Source organism: Lissotriton helveticus, chromosome 4_1, assembly GCF_964261635.1.
Source record: "Lissotriton helveticus chromosome 4_1, aLisHel1.1, whole genome shotgun sequence".
In the NCBI taxonomy this organism is placed as follows: domain Eukaryota; kingdom Metazoa; phylum Chordata; class Amphibia; order Caudata; family Salamandridae; genus Lissotriton; species Lissotriton helveticus.
Genome location: NC_136063.1, coordinates 926,816,086 through 926,835,862, shown reverse-complemented (window position 1 = coordinate 926,835,862; position 19,777 = coordinate 926,816,086). Strand labels below are relative to the sequence as shown.

Sequence of the window (19,777 nt, the reverse complement as noted above, 5' to 3'; positions counted from 1 at the left end):
TCTGTTCTCATGGCTATTTCTCCCACACAAAATGCTTAAAATCAGCAGAATGTAAAATATGGGGCCGTACATCGAGCTTTAAGATAAATTCACTCAATGCTCCAGTCTTTTTTTTATAGTTTTAAAATAGGGTTACAAAAATCAGACATAATTAATTGCACTTCTTCGTCGCAATCAACTTACCTTGCTTCAAGTAACATGCATACTTTGTTTTACTTTTTCTATAAGCCTTAACTTGTGCTTTCTCTTGATTCACTAATTCATTTATTAATGAATATTCCAGCACCACGGTCAAGCCATGCTGATGAACACTTAAACATGGTCCATTAATACCAAACCTTCAGCATAAAATGAGATTTATTCGATCTTACGTAACCTCAGTGGGGAAATCCGGCCCTACGTTTGTCTGAGAGAGCACGTACATAATAATAAATGATACTGGTGCAATGGCACAACCGTAGCTTACTGACGCATACAATTAACTCTTCCTGTACCCTCCCTTGAAAATCATTCTTTCTCCAGCACAGGAATAGGGAGGATAATTTATTCAAACACAATTGGCTAGTAATAATTATTCACCAAAATGTTTCCCCTTCTTGTCATATTTAGCCCATAAGCGAGGACCATAAAAAGGCATTAGAAAACCTGCAAAATCAGAATACATTGGCAAGCCACCCTTCACGAATACCTAAAAAGACATCTTGATCAGAGCACTGCGAACAGAGCAATCCCTCCTGAACCCCGAGTCTTCTGTAAATTATTTGACACTTTCATCCAATTCATCAATCAATTTTTTATTATTGTTGTCAAAATGTTGCTACATGACATCAGTAACCAATAACAGACACAGGGTATCCTTTTTACACCCTGGAATTAATATGAAAACATTCAAAATCACAAATAATGCATGTGTTTAAAAGTAGGACATTAACTACTATCTTGAAAACTCTTTGATGGACTACCTACTCGGTTAACATGCCATTTGCGTTATTGATTCATTTTCTTAATTTATCTACTAAATAATAATACATAAATATTTTAGAGTAAGCAACAAACCGCTCACTATTTAGTGATGTTGTAGCCTCATGATTTCTAATAGCATACAATATAGTAGCATATTTTTTCCAAATACTCTCTGTAACAGAATTTCCTTGTTATGGATCTAATTAACCACACTATGCATTGCAAGTCTCCAAAACTGCCTTTGATTCTTCAATTTAATAATCTAAATCATCTTAGACCACTTATTTATTATCCTCCGTTTCATAAATTTCTAGGAAATTCAAAGCTCGTTTCACCCAATTTTGTTGATTAAATGTTCTGAACAAAGATGTCAAGGACATGGCTCGCAATGCCAGAAAAACATATTTGCTGCAAAATGGTACAGGTGAACATTAACAGGCATCCTCAATTTATTTCAATTTTTCCATGCTCCTCTTGCCAAAAATGTAAACACTCAAAGCCAATGCTTCATTGGGTCAGAATTACAACGTTAACGCCACTTTCCAGCACTAAAGCCAGCTGCTTTACCAATGGTGGGGAAAAACTGGATATCCTTAACATTCCCTCAACAGCAAAATGCAATAGTAGCGATTGCTTCACATTACTATCCTGCATGGCAGTGGTTGTGAGAAACAAATCTTCAGGTCTGCTTGTGATGAGGTTTCTCTGAGGCTCCAACAAAGACAGTGCTTCATGCAGCTGGAGCAGGGAGCTCTGGCAAGGGGTGAGGTAGGGGATAGAATGAGGAGGTACCTGCAGAAGCTCCAGCAGGTGTGCATACATTCTCTGCCATGACAGCAACACTTAATACCAGTTGTTATGCCTCATGGAGCAGGGCAGCAGCAGTAGGTTCTTCAGCTGGAGTGAAAACGTAGACACGTATTTGAGTGTTCTGTCGCGAGGCAGAGCCTGGACAGATTTAGAATATTCACAAAGTAACCTCAACACCCTGCAGTGCTGTGAACAACCTGTGACTTTTTGTAAAATTGAGTTCATGGAGGTCACAGGAGTGCAGAGGAACACAATATCCACCTACTCTTAAGAAAACTATTGGCCTGACAGCAACAAGGTGTGAGACTTTTCAATTACTCCTTCTGATAACAAAAGAAATCAAGGGCATTGAGGTACTTCAGAATTGAGGTACTAGGAGAAAACAAGGAGAGGCATTTTCCATACACGTAGGACCTGATTCACAAAGGTAACTTATCCTTTTCAGTAAGTTTATACTTGAGTAAGTTTACTACTTTTCAGTATTTACAAACTGCACTTTTGTAGCAATTTACACTTTTGTAGTAACATAACACTTTTGTAGCAAGCACAGCATTACACATGGCCAACCACTGGCACTGCAACACCCTACCATGGAAAATAATGGAGGAAGGGACTTAAAAAAACAAATGAAATAATGTTAAGTGTAATTAAGATATTTAAAATAGTTCAAAATATAAATAACTATAAACTAATAAAAAAATATATAAAAATAGTACATAGTTATTTAATTATAACACTGAATTACAAATACTTAACAACCTAAATAGGTTATTAAATATTCTATAGTTAAATAATAAATGCATACTTACCCAAAAAATATTTTTAACAAATTTAGATTTTGTATATTTTTACCTATTTTAAATAATTTAAAAGTAAAATAGTAAAATAAGTCAAAACTGTAGACTTACTCAAAAGTGTAGTTTGTGAATTTGATCCACAGTGTCCATAAGAACAAGGAGGATTATATAAAGCACATGGCAGTGCACACGCTTTGAAGTGTCAAATTGTGCCTACCTAAGCACTACTGAACACTTTTGCATCACAAATGGGCGCTCCTATAATACTGTTTGTGTTGCCTTATGAGATTAAAAAGCAGCAATCATTAGCCTTAGGGCTGAGACCACTGCGAAGGAGTAGCTCACAACTTGTGGCTATTCATTCAGTTTACGGAAACTGTGCACTCTACATTTCAATACCACCTCAGGAGTATTTTTCAAAGAGTGCCATGAATTAGAATGGGCTTTGGTGGAGAGGAGATTCAGAAAACATCTGAGGCTGGTTCGCGGCCAATGTTTATGTCACTCTTCTGGCTGCACTTCCTGAGTCAATTGTAGAGTTATGAAAGTGTAGATTGCTCTTCAGAGTGTTGCTTTGCCACTCTAGTTTGCCATGGGAATCACCCAAACAATAATTATTCATGAGTTAATTCATGCACCAGGTGTTGTGTATTGGTTATTTAATGGTTTGCTCTCAGGTTTGGCATGTGCTTGCTTACTATGCAATCCTTAGTGTTCTACAAATAAAATTCAGGAACTGTTGTGATAAGAGTCTATGCTGTTTCTGCCAAGGGTTGCAAGTATCTACTTAAGCTACTAATAAATCTACAAATATATCAACTAAAGTGTGCCTCTTCACAACAAAGATGGCATAAAATGAAGCTGCCCGTGGGGCCCATTATTTATGAGTAGTTGTTGTACTGACCCCTGCAGATTTTCATGTGTGTGAATAATTGTCATTCAGGGATAACAGACAGGTGTTACCAATCATTGGTTTCACTGTGATGTGCCAGCCTTTGATGCGACGGCAACTGTTCCCCATTTGGCCAAGCAAGATGAGAAGAGCCTTTATGTAATTTTTCTTTTTTTCTGCATAACTTTTCTGCATGTGACACTGCATAATGGGTATTAAGGCAGCATACTATCTCTTTGGTATTCTTGAGCTCGGGCAGAGAGAGCCATGCACGTGACTCTATTTAACCACAAGCTGAAAGAAGCAGCTTCACCTGCGCTTACCATGCCTGTAGGCTCGTATTATCATTCCTCGCACTGCTCCACTTCGTGTACAGTAGGGTGTGTGCCTTCTGTCCCACATTTTGAAGTAGGGAACCAAACATAGTTCTTCTCTGCATTCTGTGTACTGTGTCCCGTGCAGCAGGAGTTTTGCCACCGACTATGAAACAGGCAGACTAATACAATGTGTTGGGGCAATAATAAAGTGTAGGATTTACAACATTATGAAAGACTGCTGTTTGGCTGATAGTTCTACTCCTACCTGCTATAAGTTGAAACCTCGTTTAAGACTGACATTATTTTTCTTCAGTAGCATATTGGTGCAACAAAATTTAGTTAGTTGAATTGTGAAAATGAAAGGCTTTTTCCCATAAGCATAAAAAAAGAGGAGTGGACTGCGATGAGTATTCTCTCAAGAAGTGCCTGCATATATATTCTACTGAAAGTAAAACTATTACAAATGAGAAATCTATTAAGTTGGTCGACGCTGTGCATGTCAATTTTGGGATTATAAAGCCTCTCAGGAAGTATGTCTCTCTTGGCAAAACGTACCATGTGGTGTGCAAGGATACCAACCCGTTAAGAACCTCTACACCCAAACTCACCAGGGAAGATTCAACAGATCTGCTGGTGGAACTTTGGTCCTTGTCCCTCTACCACCTCATGAAGGAAAGGGGTCCCACGGAAACGCATTGCAAGTATATGTATATGAAGTATATGTATACTGTAAATGTTCTTTCTCCCATAGGAAAGCATTACTCATAAAAATGAACTGTTAGTTAACAGTGCTATAAATGTAAAAGGTCTTTTACGAAAAAGTACTTACCGGATTATGAAATTCTTGGGTTGAAAATAAATATAAAAATACCTATTATTTTTCTAAATTGGTGTGAATCTCCTTTTTGACTGTGTGCATCAATTATTGGCTCTCTGTGTGCAATACATGTCTAACACTCCTCTCTGATAAGCCTAATGCTGCTGAAACATACTTCCCTAGATAGAGCACCTTGGGATTTCTAGAGCAACCCCCTTTCCACTCATAAGGGATACCTAGACTCTTTACACAGCATACCTTCGTTTAGTATGCTATATAAAAAGCCAGCTTCTAGAGAAGGTCTGAGTGATTGTGAGTTAATTCTGACTGATGTAGAACCAGAAGGGTATAGTGGGAAACATTTGCCAGCTAGTTGCTATTTCAAAGTTGAGTTAGTGTACAAGAACAGAAAGGTTTCTGGAAGGATGTATGTTGTGGAATGAGGCAAAACATTGTTAGGATGGAAGGAACAACTTGCACTGGTATTGTCTGGATCCCAAACTTCCTGATCAGGTGTTACTACGGGAAATGAGGTGGAAAATTAAGTTTGTAATTTCTTCAATTATTGGCCAAAATACCAGGATGTTTGCAGAAATCGGATCATATTGTTTTTTAAAAAGAGAGTCACGCCAAAGTGTATAATATGTGCAATGCCCAGTTAGCCCTACAAGGTCACCTGAGTGATGAACTAGATTTCTTTAGGAACTAAGGTGTTACTGAGCCTAAAGAATCTTCATAGTGGCTCATTCTGATTATTAAAGCCAATAAGGAAAATGGAAAGATGCGCATGTGTGTGGACCATAGGGACTTGAATGATAGCATATCAGTTGATCATCATCCCATTCCCCACATTAACAAAATGACATACTTGTGTGGGATGCGACTAAAAACATGATATGGCTTTGTAATGGGTATTGGAAAAGTTAGAGAGGGCTGGGCTTACCACTGGAAATTAATATTGTCAAGGAAAGTGGTGAGGACCAATTTTGGGCTAGCGGAGTGTACGACTCAAAGTTCATTGAGAACCTTTCTGACAAAGTACATGTTTTACGCTCCTTAATGAAGAACAGTGTAAAGTATCAATGGACCAATGCTTGTCAACAAGGTTTTGAAATGGTGAGGAAATCAATTGCTAAAGCTGTAGTGCTGAAGCCTTTTGATCGCAATGACAGAACCATTGTTGTTACTGATGCAAGTGTGTATGGTCTAGGAGCAGTACTGATGCAGATGTGAGAAGTTCGTGAAAAAGTGGTGGTGTTTGCGCAACGCGCATTGATGACAGTAGAAAGCACGTACTCGACCATTGAGAAAGAGGCTGTAGGATGTTGGTGAGGTGTGCAACACTTTAGGAAGAGGAGATTAAGTCCTATCTCAAAAAGGAAGGCAATAAGCATCAGAAAAATGCAATTTCTCATCCTTGTGGATGAGAATGGTTTGGTGAGAAGGTTCATTCGTGTGTTGGGAGAGTGTATCTAATTAGCCTGTGTGGGGGATTGAATTGGAAACAAGAAGTAAAGAATATGTTATGGAGCTATAGAACCATACTGCACTCAACTGCTGGGAAAATCCCATTCTTTTTACTAAAGGGAAAGGTGGCATGCACCACTGCGGTTCCTGCTTGAATAAAGAGGACATCACAAGCTGTGGTGGATAGGCAAGTTTTGGATGACAGGGTGGATAAGTATCAAGATCGATATGCACAGAGTCATAACGACAAAATAAGGAAGAATAAAAGATGGTTTAAGAAAGAAGATTGGGTGAGAGTGTGTGTTGGAGGTAATCACGAGAAGGGTAATTCGAAATGATCATGCCCCAAGGAGGTGTGTGAAGCTAGTAGTAATAAGGTCGTTCTGGAAGATGGAAAGTGATGGAATGTGAGAAAGGTACCCATGTGTCATAAACCAAAACGTAGGATTTGGTGCAGAAGTGCTCTAATTCCCATAAATTCTGGATGAAGTGAGGTGGTTGAAACCCAATTTTGTGTTCGAAGAAAACCAAATAAATTGTGAGATTATAGATTGTGCCTACATTGTATGTAGTGTAGATCTTTGCTAAGTTAATACAATATCCACATGGTTAGATTCTGTTTCTGTCTTTCTTAGATGTTTGCGTTCTATGTTTGGGAAGGAAGATGTGTTTGGTTATTTAATGATTGCCTCTCCTGGTTTGGCATGTACATGTTTACTATGCTATCCTTAGTGTTCTGTGAACAAGATTCTAGAACTGTTATGATTAAAGTCAGAGTTGTTCCTGCCAGGGGACTACCAAAGCTCTTAATAAATCTATACATATATCAACTATCAACTAGAATGTGCATGGCCACAAAACCAGGCCCTATTTTCCTGCTTAAACAATGAGGAACACAAAAGAAAAAAAAACAAAAGATTGTGGCCAAAGCCTGTGTTTTTTTCTATTGCCTCTTTTATACGAGGTATAAAACTGGATAGATCAGTTTGCTCCCCTGGAATATTTTTGCGAGCATGTTAAACTTTACAACCTTTATATTTCGGTAAATCATACCTGAATTAGTTGGGTGCAGTACTGTAGGTGCCGAATCAGGGTAATGTCAAGACTTTCATTGCCTGTGGTTAAAGGTAAGGGACTCCCAGCGACACTCGTGCCAACTCCTGTGTCCTCTGTCAAGGCCTCACTAAGGTGCCCTCTGGCATCTGGATGTTCTGATTTATAGCTGTCAAAATAAAACAAAACAATTGGATAACTTGCAGTTTTTATTTTTAACATTATACACATAAAAAAGCATATGCAATACATTAGAGGAAGAGGTTCTACAAGAAAGTTTTGAAACATGTTGCTATGTCCTCTATGCAATGTTTTCTTTAATGGTTTTCCCAGTAGTATAATTTTCACGGTTAAAAATACATATTTTTACGGATGCTCAAGAATTTGCCGATGTGTATGATGACACATTTGCAAGTGAAATGTATAGATCATTGTCATCAATAACTTAGAAAATAAATCATTCTACAGTTTTGCATGAAAGGGGTGATGTATGTGATGGTAGAGCCTGTGAAATAGCTAATCTATTAAGACATTATATAAGGGGGTCTACGCAGTAGAGGATGTTATTATTATTCATTATTATTATTATTATAGTGTTTGCTCTAGAGTATTGTTTTTAGAATTCGCTCTATGAAGGTCTGCTTTTAAGAAGTTTTTTTAAATACTCAAGCGAGGTTTCAATGGTAAAATTAACACAAATCAATTCTGGGACTTTATATTTTTACTCTTTGAGAAATTATTTTATATAGTATGTTAGTAAAAATACACAAAGAGGTTAATGACGAAGCGGTGTTATTGAGGATGAGTGACAGGTGACAATCACACAGAACGACGACGATGAATGACAATGACATAAGACAAGCTGGCACGTAAAACATGGAACAAAATACCACTCATCCCTCTTACATTCCAAAGGAAACATGCACCATGCTGCTTAAATCTGCCACTCTGTTATTGTTATTGACACTCTTAATCCACTGCATAGACTCACTGGGCTGGAGAGAAAAGACAGAGGAAAAAACACAAAAGACATTAGTAACTGCACCAAAACCAGGTCCAAACATGTCAAGGAAGAGCTCCTGTGAGAGGGGTTTCCCCTGTTAGCTTTAACAAAATGTGGCCCATTCCTTAAAGAGATATACCAGATTCACTCTAAGTGATGCTGTCCATAATGTATGGATAATAACTTGAAATTAAGACTCTCTCTCTTCCTTGAACACGGTGTGCACCAGGGTCCGTTGCCATCGACACAGGGATAGCATTGCACACTTGGTCTCAACTTCTAACCTACCTGCCCTTCTCAGTTTCCGTGTCTGAGAAGACCGAGTCGGCACCTCCGCTATTACAAACCTCCTCAGCTTCATCGTCTACATCATCCTCGTCAAAGTCAGAGGTGTTCAGGAAATCAAAGCTTTCCAAAGCACTCTCAACAGTGAGGCTTATACTGGAAGACCTGCTTTGGTTTATGGCTGGCTTGCACTGCAAAGGCAGAACAAACCAATGAAGATCAAGAACATTTTCACAAATTGAAATATTATACATGAAGGCATGGACAAGCATGAGCTGAGTTTTGAATTAAGTGGTTGTGTAATAAAATACCTGGATACTCATGTTGGGTGTTCGGCTACAAGCGTGTTATGAGCACGATGCTGCTCTAGGACTGGAATGAGCTACCTGGTCATAAATGGTCTGGGTCTTGAGTTGGGTTCTTAGGCTAACTAAATCTTTGTATCAGCTTCCTTCCAAACCGTGTAACTGTAGATCCCTGTGGTCTATCTCAGGTGTTACCGCCTTCCTAGTTCTGCGATTTCTAGTGTAAAAATGCTGAGAGTGCAAGAGCTGTGTGCTAGCTATTTCTACGCTGCTGGATTAGAAAAGCTTTGCCAGTTTCTTGTGCCACTCTCACCCTGCCTGTTCCTTGTAGAAGCTGTGTAGTATATGTTTACACCAGCTCCAAATGCCAGCTGGGCATTGTCTGTTTCTGCTTATTCCTCGAACCATTGAGTAGCACTACTCAACCCTAATTAATGGGCAACCTTGTATTCTTTTTTACGTAATTTTGCAGTTATTTCTCCCAATGTATTATGTGAAACTAGTTTCTGTAGCTCATGACCCAGATTTGATTTGTGATCCTACACACCTAGTGTCCGTCATTTCTGTCTATCTGTAAATTACTGTCAGTTTTGGTCGCATATCTAACAAGTTCCCTGCCTGTTCGCAATTTACAGCGTTTACATTGATCGAATTCCTGATGTGCCTTTGTATAACTGCTGATTCTTCCTGTTGCCCTTTGCCTGTCTTTCGCTGCTGGTTATTTGGGCTGCACTGTTTATTGCTTGATTTAGTGAAGTAACTGTGAGACTAGCTAATTACACAAACACTCAAAGCCATTTTTCTCTGTGTTTTATCTGCGTTGTTTCTCCAAAATCATACTTCTTTACTGAACCACTCATGGCTGACAGAATGAAAGCCCTGTCCAGGGGAAGCAGAAGCAGGCAACCTTGTGCACTCAATATTGCTGCATGGCATGAACAAGAACAGGCCCTTGTGTGGTTTGCTGCAGTAATGTTCACCATGCAACACCTTCCTTGCATCTGCCCTCCTCCAGGTCACTGTCCTGGGACTGAAACAACGCCACTGCGGAGAGACAGAAAAGGAGGGTTCGAAGGAGGGAGTGGTACAGGGGATGCCTATTGTATTGCAATGCGGCCCGAGCAATTGCCAGTGGCTGATATTAATTTAAACTTTACATCCATCATCTTGTTATTGCTGCAGTTGACACTCTAAAGTGTGATGGGTATGCCCAGATGTTGGTCCTGTGCTCACTGTGCCATAAGACTCAACTACACGCTGCTGACAAGACCCAAGTAGGGGGAAGCCAGTTTAGGGTAGCTAGTGGTCCCTTCTTTAGGACAGTCTGTCTTCGAAGTTCAGGACAGACTGTTCCCATGAGGAGCAGGGTCGCAACTGATTTGCATAAGGTGGAACTTTATTTAGAGTGGCATGGTGGGCGAAAACCGAATGGAATGCTGCCTAGAGCAATTTCCAGTGGCTAAGATTAATTCAAGCTTTTCATCCATAAACTTGTTGATGATGCAATAAATGTGACTTGTATCCCCAGATGTGGGTTCCATGCTCAATGTGCCATAGGGTTCAAGCTACACCCTGCTGATAAGCCAGAAGTAGGGCCAAACTGATCAGGGATTGCTCGTGGTCCCTTCTGGACAGGGCAACGCATGGCAGTTCAGGACAGACTATTCCCAGGAGGCGCAGGGTTGGTACTGATTTGCATAAGGCGGGTCTCTGGCTAGAGTGGCATGGTGGGAGAAACCAAGATGGATTGGAATACTGTCTGCAGTGCCTACCAAGAGCTGAGATTAAATCAATCATTCCATCTATAATCTTGTTGTAGTCACATATGTTAGTCAAGCTAGTCATGAGTTCAGGAAATGCTAATGATTACTGTACTTCTGCCAAATCTGCCACAAGCAGGTAAAGAAAACAGGCAGAGAGATAAGCAAACAAGAAAAACTAATGTGCACAAGAGTGAGGTTCTTTAATTTTGACTCCATCTTACATTTGTCGTCATTTTTGTGTTGCCTTTACACAGGCTGCTCTATTCATGAAGTGTCTCTGCCCTTTGGACGGCAACGTGTTGAAAACCCCCCTCTGTCCTTGCTTTGAAATCAATTTCAGACACCAGCTGGCCTAACTGCATACAGACATGTCCTGCCATTACTGATTGACCTATAGGTGCTGTAATTAATTTACTTGTGGGTTGGGCAGAAACACGACGTAAGTGGGACGTCTGGTTATATGATGCTTTTTTTTAATGTTCTCCTATTGGCTAATATTTTGCAGATCTTGTATGTCCATATTAGGTATTTTGCATGCTTGCAGAAGCTAGGACTGCCCCTTTCTTTTATGCGGAGTGTTTAACCCTAAGCATATAAAAGGCCTCTGTGTTTTGTACTCTTTAGACTGCCTCATTCAGTTGCTAAAGGCTTCTGTGTGACGTAGTCTCACTTAATTAAGTTTAATAAAGATGTCTTTTCATATTTCAGCTTCTGTGGCAAGTTCTTTGTATTAGTGAGACCCCTGAGAATGAAGATTACAGTTCTTCAAGAGGGATCATTTTGTTAACGATAACTTAGATGGCATCATTCACCAGTGAGATCCTCTTCAACAAATTTCACAAAGAGAGGAATATCATTATATATGTGGCCAAAATTTCCGAAAGGAACCAAATGAAGGCAACATTTGGTTTGGCTAGAAGAGAAAACCTGTACAGTGTGATACAAATCAAAGGGAAGAAAAAAATAAAAAGATGTCAGCAGAATGTGTATTGGAGAATAAGACACCATTAGGAGCTTCATCATTGTTGATTGTGGGTTATTGAAGCTCACACACTTTATGGGATTCAATTGGCACTTAACAGTACCAGGTCCAACACTCAAGATAATATGTTGACCCTGGTGGTGTGTGACGGAATGTTCCAAGTTCACCCTCTCTCTGAACAATTAGGCAGAACCCCCCCCCCTTGCAATTTAAACCCAGTTCCTGCAATTAAGTCTGTTTCTCCTAGTCCCTTCCGCTCCCATATTCACATGGGGCCGCACTAGCTGATCTTCCAACCCCTGATTTTATGGCTTACAAAAGGCAAACTTCCTGAGAAACCCACACTGTTTTCCCTCACCATTCTCGGATCTTTCCTAACCCTCTTTTTCTTGAAAGAGAAGTGCATTTATTATTCAACTTGATTTTCATTACTTTAGGTTTTCATACTTGGACTTTAAACTTATAATGCTGACATTTTAGACTTTTGTATGCAATCAACAGTGGTTGAATGCTGAATAAAACGTTGGAAATATGGTTGTTGTAGCAGTACAGTGGTGTAACTTCCCACCGCAGTCTCTGAATTACTAGAGCCACAGCATGTAAACTTATGCTCATACTGCCTAGTCCTGCAGGAAACTGGTCATCGAACCACAACTCTATTGGCTCCTAGTCAAATACACACAAATGATTTGGGGTAACAACACTTAATAGACAAGGATTCTCATTGGAGAACAACCTCAGTGCACACCTAAGGTTTGAACAAGATTCCCTGGCTTTAAAGAGACCTGAAGGCAGGCCCATGGTTTTTGCTCAGCTTAAGACACAGAACTCCTTTGTAGTAGACTTCAAGACTATTCTCCACACCTCGGTCAGGCCAAATGCCTAAATAAAGACACACTATAAAGCCAATACAAGGTGGCGCTTGACTTTCGTGCTCCTTTAACACTTTTCTGTCAGTGGTCACTTGGCACATAAAAATCAGTAAGGCACGTCCTGTATTATCCACAAGAAATATTCCTATGACTGCAATCTTCATGGCACCCCACCCAAAATAGCCTTGAGGTCACCAGCCTTCTGGACTACGGAAACACCCTCTACGCCGGAACCACAGCAACGCTAAAGAAAAGACTCCAACGCATCCAGAACGCCTCCGCCTGACTCATCCTGGACATCCCTCGACGCAGCCACATATCCGGCCACCTGAGGAACCTGCACTGGCTCCCCGTCAACAAGAGGATCACGTTCAGGCTCCTCACCCACGCACACAAGTCTCTCCACAACCTGGGCCCCAAGTACCTCAACGACCGCCTGACCTTCCACACGCCCACCCGCCAGTTACGGTCCACCAGCCTCGCCCTCGCCGCCGTACCACGCATCCGAAGAGCCACCGCCGGAGGCAGATCCTTCTCCTACCTAGCAGCCAAGACTTGGAACTCCCTCCCCATCTACCTTCGGCTAACCCAGGACCACCTCGCCTTCAGGAGACAACTCAAGACCTGGCTGTTCGAGCAGTAGCGGCCCCCCTCCCCCAAGCGCCTTGAGACCCTTCCAGGTGAGTAGCGCGCTATACAAGTGCTATGATTGATTGATTGATTGATTGAGGTAGCTCCAAAATGTAAGATGTGTTTTACAAATACAAAACAAAGAAAATCACAGCTTGTTTTCACTTCTCCTGTGGGGACCAAACCTCTGATGCCCTAAACATTCTGATAAACCCTATTTAAGTTGTCATCCCAATTTCGAGTCCCTTTGTGAATTTGAACACGTTCTGGACTTAACATGTGCTCAGTTTTAGGACTTTGGAGGTTTTAGGGTGTTCTCTAAAGGGTGCTCATTGATGCTGCTGAATACAAATGGTGGTGCACTCTTGAAGAGAATACACTGAAGTGACCCGACCAGTTGAAAAGGAGAATAATGTTTTTGAGAATATACATAAGGAAAGGTGCAGTGCACCTAGAGTGGTCAGGAAAGGGCATTATTGTGTTAATCTGTGAAGGAAGAAGGTGTTAAGAAGGCCAAAAAAGTCCCTTCCCTTGCTGGGTTTCCAAGCCATACGCATGTGGTACTCGGCAAACATTAGAAGAGGGATCTTTATTCCTGCCAGACTCGGGGCATCCGTTGGGTAGTTGTCAAAATATTTCAGTACCCCATTTATGTATATTGAAAACAAAGTGGGAGCCAATACACATCCCTGCCTTACACCCTTCTCTACGGGGAACTTTTCTGTTGTACTACCCGCCAAATCCCATCTAACTTGGGCATAGTTATCCGTATAGAGTTTAATGACAAAAGCCAAAATATCCAATGGCATACCCAGTTTTGTGAGGCTACGCCATAGTTTCGGGCGAGGGACTAGGTCAAAAGCAGACCTAAGGTCCACAAAAGCGGCATAAATTGAACCTTTACTCAGGGTAACAGTGCGCCAGTAAATGAGAACAAACCTTAAAACCTGGTCCACTGTACTAATGCCCCGCTTGTAAATCGTAAAGGATGTGGCAATCCTCCAGCCAAGTCTGCATTCTGGCTAAAACCACCCTGGCCGATACCTTTTGAATGCAATCGATCAGGCTTATAGGCCTGTAGTTACCTGGTTGGGAGCGGTCCCCCTTTTTGAAAATAGGGAGGATTACTGCACCTGCCCAGGAACTAGGAATCGCAGCACCCTGGGCAGAAGCACTAAACTGAGTTCTCCCTGGAACATACATAGTGGGGCATGCATGTGGCATCAGCCAGCCTGGTTACAGGGCAGCCCTGACACCCCTTCTGGTAAGGAGGTGTTAAGCTCTTGATTTGATATCACTCTGTCAGTGATTACATTATCAGAAAATAATCAATTCTAACCATGTTTTTACCTTAAATAATTTCCCAAATATTTTCTTTAGATTTACCTTTCACAGATGCATACTTACGCCTTTTCAGTCTCACCTGAGTGACGGAGCAAAAATTCTCAGAGGAAAATTGTGTACCTATTTCAATATTTCCTTGGGCCAAATCTCGACCTTCCTCTTTAATTCTATCTCTAACAGCAAAGAGGTCAGACATCAGCACTTTATAGGAGTATGCAAGAGTGACTACAGGCTGCTGTCCATGGCAGCTAATGGAACAGCGGGGTTTGGTGTCATGGGTACATGCTGAGGGCCCTTCTTGGCAATCTACCACTGCTAAAATATTTTTTTGTGTTTAGAACAACAATAGAAAGATGAAAGAGGGCTGTGTCTGGCAAGCACCCTTGTTCTTGTATAAAGCCTGCCTGTAGATTCTCGTTGCTAAACTATACGCACTCATGCCCCAATGTTTGCACATCATTCTATCCTTCGCCCCAGCAGGCCCCTTGCCCATGTTTTGCAGCTTTACTCAGTCTATTCCCACAGTAAACGCTACTTGGATGAAAACAGTGCAAATATTGCCTCAATGTTACTGTTTACAACGTTGCTGATTCAATAATTCAGTGACGTTACATTCCTGAAAGCTGTTCCAATATTCCTCGGGAATCTCCTATTAAACAAATGTGCAGCTATGACTTCGCGAATCATTCCCAGAAAATGGCGAAGGATCTCCACACTCAGTTGTCTTTTTACAAATTATAATTTGTGTCATTGCTGCATCTGCTTACGTCAAACCACTCAAATATGGAAAAGTTAAATCAGACAAAAACATACTGTTCATATAACTTGATTTGTCCTTCTGAAATGTATGCAGGGCCAGACTGGCAACAGCGGGCACTGGGCGATTTCCTGGTGGGCTGGAAGGATGGGGGCGGGTTTTACAGCAGTGCTGCAGTATCGATCCCCTGTAACAAAAGCAGCAGCAGTGCTTCTCACTAGCACCCCCTCCAACCACGGGGCTGGTCCAACTGAATTGCCAGGGATAGTTTGTGTTCCCAGTCCAGGTCTGAATGTGTGGGAAAGCCCTGTCCCAGGACCTACTATGACCTTCAATACAAACGTTAACAGGAACCCAGACTACTGTGCAGTTTACAAAATGCCCACATGTACATGGAGAATGCACTTTTGGTACCGTTTTGAACATACTTAAACCTCTGTGAGTAATTAATCTGCAAACACAACGGATGCTTTAGAAATTGTCTGAACTCGTTTGCTCCCTCCCATGAAAGGCACAACAGAAAACCCTTTTTCTCTATTTAATTTTTGAACATGATGTACTGCCAAATGGCATAGTGAAGACTTTTTAGTTCCTTACCACCTCTGAGGGACTGAGCTGTCAACTCCCTCCTCTAACTTAATTTAGGCCCACATTTCAAGTTAGGTGGAATAGGTTGAGGTAAATTACAACACACCGTAAATGCAATTACCCCAGAGTGAGATATTCACCGGGTGTGTTAAATACCAAAAATTCCGGATTTTTAACTTGTAATTGAGACATACACACGGAGTTAAGTACGTGTTGCCTATTTTAAGGCCTTTTCTACAAATACATTTTGGTAAGTTTGACCTACCAGAATATATCAGCGGAAAACTGAGATGGTATAATAATCATCTCAAAACTCGCAATTCCGATCCCTGTGCACACGTGTATTGACATGGATAGGAATTTAGGCCTAAAATTGTCATTTGGGCCTTAGCGTACAGTGGGTATACCAAAATCCACTATGTTTACAGCTAACGACCCAGCACAATCTATATTTAGAAGTAATGTGTGGATTGTATTTGAAAACAAAAAACACAGGCAATGAAATAAACCATTTCCTTTGGGAAAAAAATTATATTTACATACCTATCCACACACATAGATATATCGATGAAAAAAACAAAGGTTAAACCATTGTTATAATTAGGGGAAACTTTATTTATTCTTTCTATAGGAACCTAAATTAAATTACACAAACATTACAAATTTTAAACTTATAGTTTAAAATCATAATTAATGCATCACCATTAAATTACTATAACTTTATTCATTCTTGATATACAAACCAAACTACACAAAAGTGTAAAATTCTAAATTTATACCTATAATTATAATTCATGCGGCACCTTCAAATTATTATAACTTGAGCCCCTCCGTTCATTGTATAGTGATCAAGGTAGCAACTCAACTATAGGACACTCCACTTTATGCCACTCCACTCTCTGCTACTCTAATATACGCTATACCACCGTACGCCACTCTACTGTACACTTCGACTCTTCTCTATGCCACGCCAGTCTATGCCACTGCAATGAACGAGACTCCACTGAACGCTATTACATTGTATATCACTCCATTCTAAGCCACTCCACTGTACCTCACTCCAATCTATACCAATGCACTACCATACTACACTCTGCCCTATTCCACTGAACAACACTCCACTCTATGCCACTCTAGAGTACGCTATTCCACTGTGTGTCATTCCACTCTTCGTCACTACACTATACCCCAGTAACACTCAATGTAAATCCACTCCACACCCCTCCACAGTACCCAACTCCACTGTATGCCTCGCAACTCTAGGCAGCTCCAATCTACACTACTCCACTGTACTCAACGTTACTCTAGAACACTCCACTCTACGCCACTCCACAATATGCTATTACACTGTACGCCACTACAATCTACCCCACTACACTCTACCCCGATCCACTGTACTGTACGCCATTCCACTGTACTCTACACCATGCTACTCTATGCTACTCCACTGTATGCCACTCCACTCTACATTATTACATTCTATGGCACCCCACTCTACGCCACTGCAACCTACCCCACTCCGGTGTATCCTATTCCACAGTATGCTTCTCCAGGATACACCACTTCACTCTACTATATTCCAATGTATGCCACTACACTGTATCTCACTGCACTCTATGCCAGTCCATTCTACAACACTCCACTGTACTCCTCGCCACACTAGGCTATTCCACTATATGCCACTCCACTTTAACAGAATCCAGTGTACGCTACTGCACACCACTCCACTGTACACATTTCAACTGTATGCAGCCCAACTGTATGTCACTCCAGTCCATTCCACTCATCTGTACACTACTACACTATATGCCAATACACTCCACTATTACAATATATGCAGCTCGACTGTATGACACCCCCACTTTGCTATTCCAATGTACGCTACTCCTCTCTACAATACTTCACTCTATGCCACTCCACAATACGCTGTTACACTGTACACCACTACACTCATACACGGCTCAACTCTACAACACTCAACTCTACGCCTCTCCAATCTATGCTACTCCAATCTACCTCATTCCAGTGTACGCCACTCTACTCTACGTTATCCCATGGTATGCCACTACACTGTACCTCACTCCACTCTATTCTAGTCAACTCCAGAACACTCCACTATACACACTCCACTCTATGTCACACTACTGTATGCCAAACCACACTACACTATTTCACTGCATGCGACTCCACTGAACGGCACTCCACTCTATGCAGTTCCACTCCTCTGTACTCCACCATTATATATGGTATTCCACTGTACTGTACAACAGTGTACACCACTCCACTGTATGCCACCGTACTCTACCTCTCCGCACTCTATATCACTCAACTCCATGCCACTGCACTATACGCTAGTGCCCTGTTTGCTATTCTACTGTACTCAACACCATTCTCGCCACTACATGCTAAGCTATTCCATTCTACGACCCTCCACTGTACAACAGTTCACTATACGCTGTTTCACTCTATGCCACTCCACTCGACACTATTGTAATGTATGCCACTACATTGTACCTCACTTCACTGTGCACAGCTCCACTCTACACTACTCCACTATACGCTATTATACTCTACCACACTACACTTTACACCTACTAGCCTCTACCCTATTCCACTGAACGACACTCCATTCTACGTCCCTATACTGTATGCAATTCCACTGTATGCCACTCCACTCTATGGAACTACACTGTATGCAGGTAAAACTTAAGGTCATTATACTCTATACTCCATGATACGCTACTCCACTGAATGCCACTCCACATTACACTAATCCACTGTACACCACTCCACAGTACGGTATTGCACTGTACGCCACTCCACTCTACATACCTACACTACGCTACTACACTGTACGTAACTACTCTGCATGCCACTAAACTCTACGTCGCTCCAGTCTACAGCACTATACTGTACTTCACTCAACTCTATGCCACTTCACTCTACTGCACTCCAGTGTACAGTATTCCACTCTAAACTGCTCCACTCTACGTTTCCACTGTAGGCCCCTATACTGCACCAAACTCCATTCTACACCAGTCAACTCTATAACACTCCACTGTATGCCATTCTACTGTATGCCACTACACTGTATGCCACTACACTGTATGCCACTACACTGTACTCAACTCTTACATTCCACTGTACGCCAATTCACTCTACACTCTTCCACTTTACGCAATTCCATTTTATGGCACTCCGCTCTATGCCACTTCACTCTACGCCTCTCTTCTCTACCCCACTCCACTCTATGCTAGTCTACTCTATGCTATTCCACTGTATGCAACTCTACTCTCGCCACTACACTCCACGCCAATCCACTATATGCTATTCCACTCTATGCCACTCCTTTCTACGCTATTGTACTATATGCCACTACACTGTACTTCACACAACGTTATTCTTCTCTATACTCCACTGTATGTTACTCCACTCTATGCCACGGCACTCTACCCTACTCCACTGTTCACTATAACACTCTACCACACTACACGCTAAGCCAACTACCCTCTACCCAGTTCCATTGGACATATTTACAACAAGGGGTGGTGATGGACAGAGTCTCTGAATTAAGCAGAATACTCTCACCCAGTCAAGAGATCAGGGCTAGATCCAACACCGTTTTTTAGCTCATTGCACCATCCCAGTTTCAGAACCTGGCTGTATGCAAATTAGTCTGTCCCTGGCCCAGTGCATCATGGGAACAGGGCAGACCAGACTACAAAAGCCAATTCTTACACTGGGAAGGAAACAAGCTTCCGGGGACCGGTTTCTGGCATTTCAGCCGTCTTCGGCCCGGCTTGCTTGAATCCTGATGGTGCAATGAGCAAGGGACTCACATCTGAGTAGACCCTTCCACGCTTAGGGTGGACAAAAATATTTACAACAAGGGGTGGTGATGGACAGAGTCTCTGAATTAAGCAGAATACTCTCACCCAGTCAAGAGATCAGGGCTAGATCCAACACCGTTTTTTAGCTCATTGCACCATCCCAGTTTCAGAACCTGGCTGTATGCAAATTAGTCTGTCCCTGGCCCAGTGCATCATGGGAACAGGGCAGACCAGACTACAAAAGCCAATTCTTACACTGGGAAGGAAACAAGCTTCCGGGGACCGGTTTCTGGCATTTCAGC

At 41.6% G+C, this 19,777-nt stretch overlaps 1 protein-coding gene across 5 annotated transcripts in view; it reads right to left on the bottom strand.

Moving 5' to 3' along the window:
- The window catches only part of RIPOR2 (RHO family interacting cell polarization regulator 2), a 612,501-nt gene that overhangs the window by 107,928 nt on the left and 484,796 nt on the right, over positions 1 to 19,777 (bottom strand). For 3 of the 5 annotated variants that reach the window (XM_078687528.1, XM_078687529.1, XM_078687530.1), the window contains exons 14-15: positions 8,408 to 8,595; positions 7,117 to 7,285 (exon numbers count right to left, since the gene is read on the bottom strand). In XM_078687528.1, coding sequence (XP_078543654.1) covers positions 7,117 to 7,285; positions 8,408 to 8,595 — 357 coding nt within the window. Of the gene's footprint in view, positions 1 to 7,116; positions 7,286 to 8,022; positions 8,112 to 8,407; positions 8,596 to 19,777 lie in introns of all 5 variants that reach the window. The other 2 variants (XM_078687531.1, XM_078687533.1) reach the window with 1 other exon arrangement.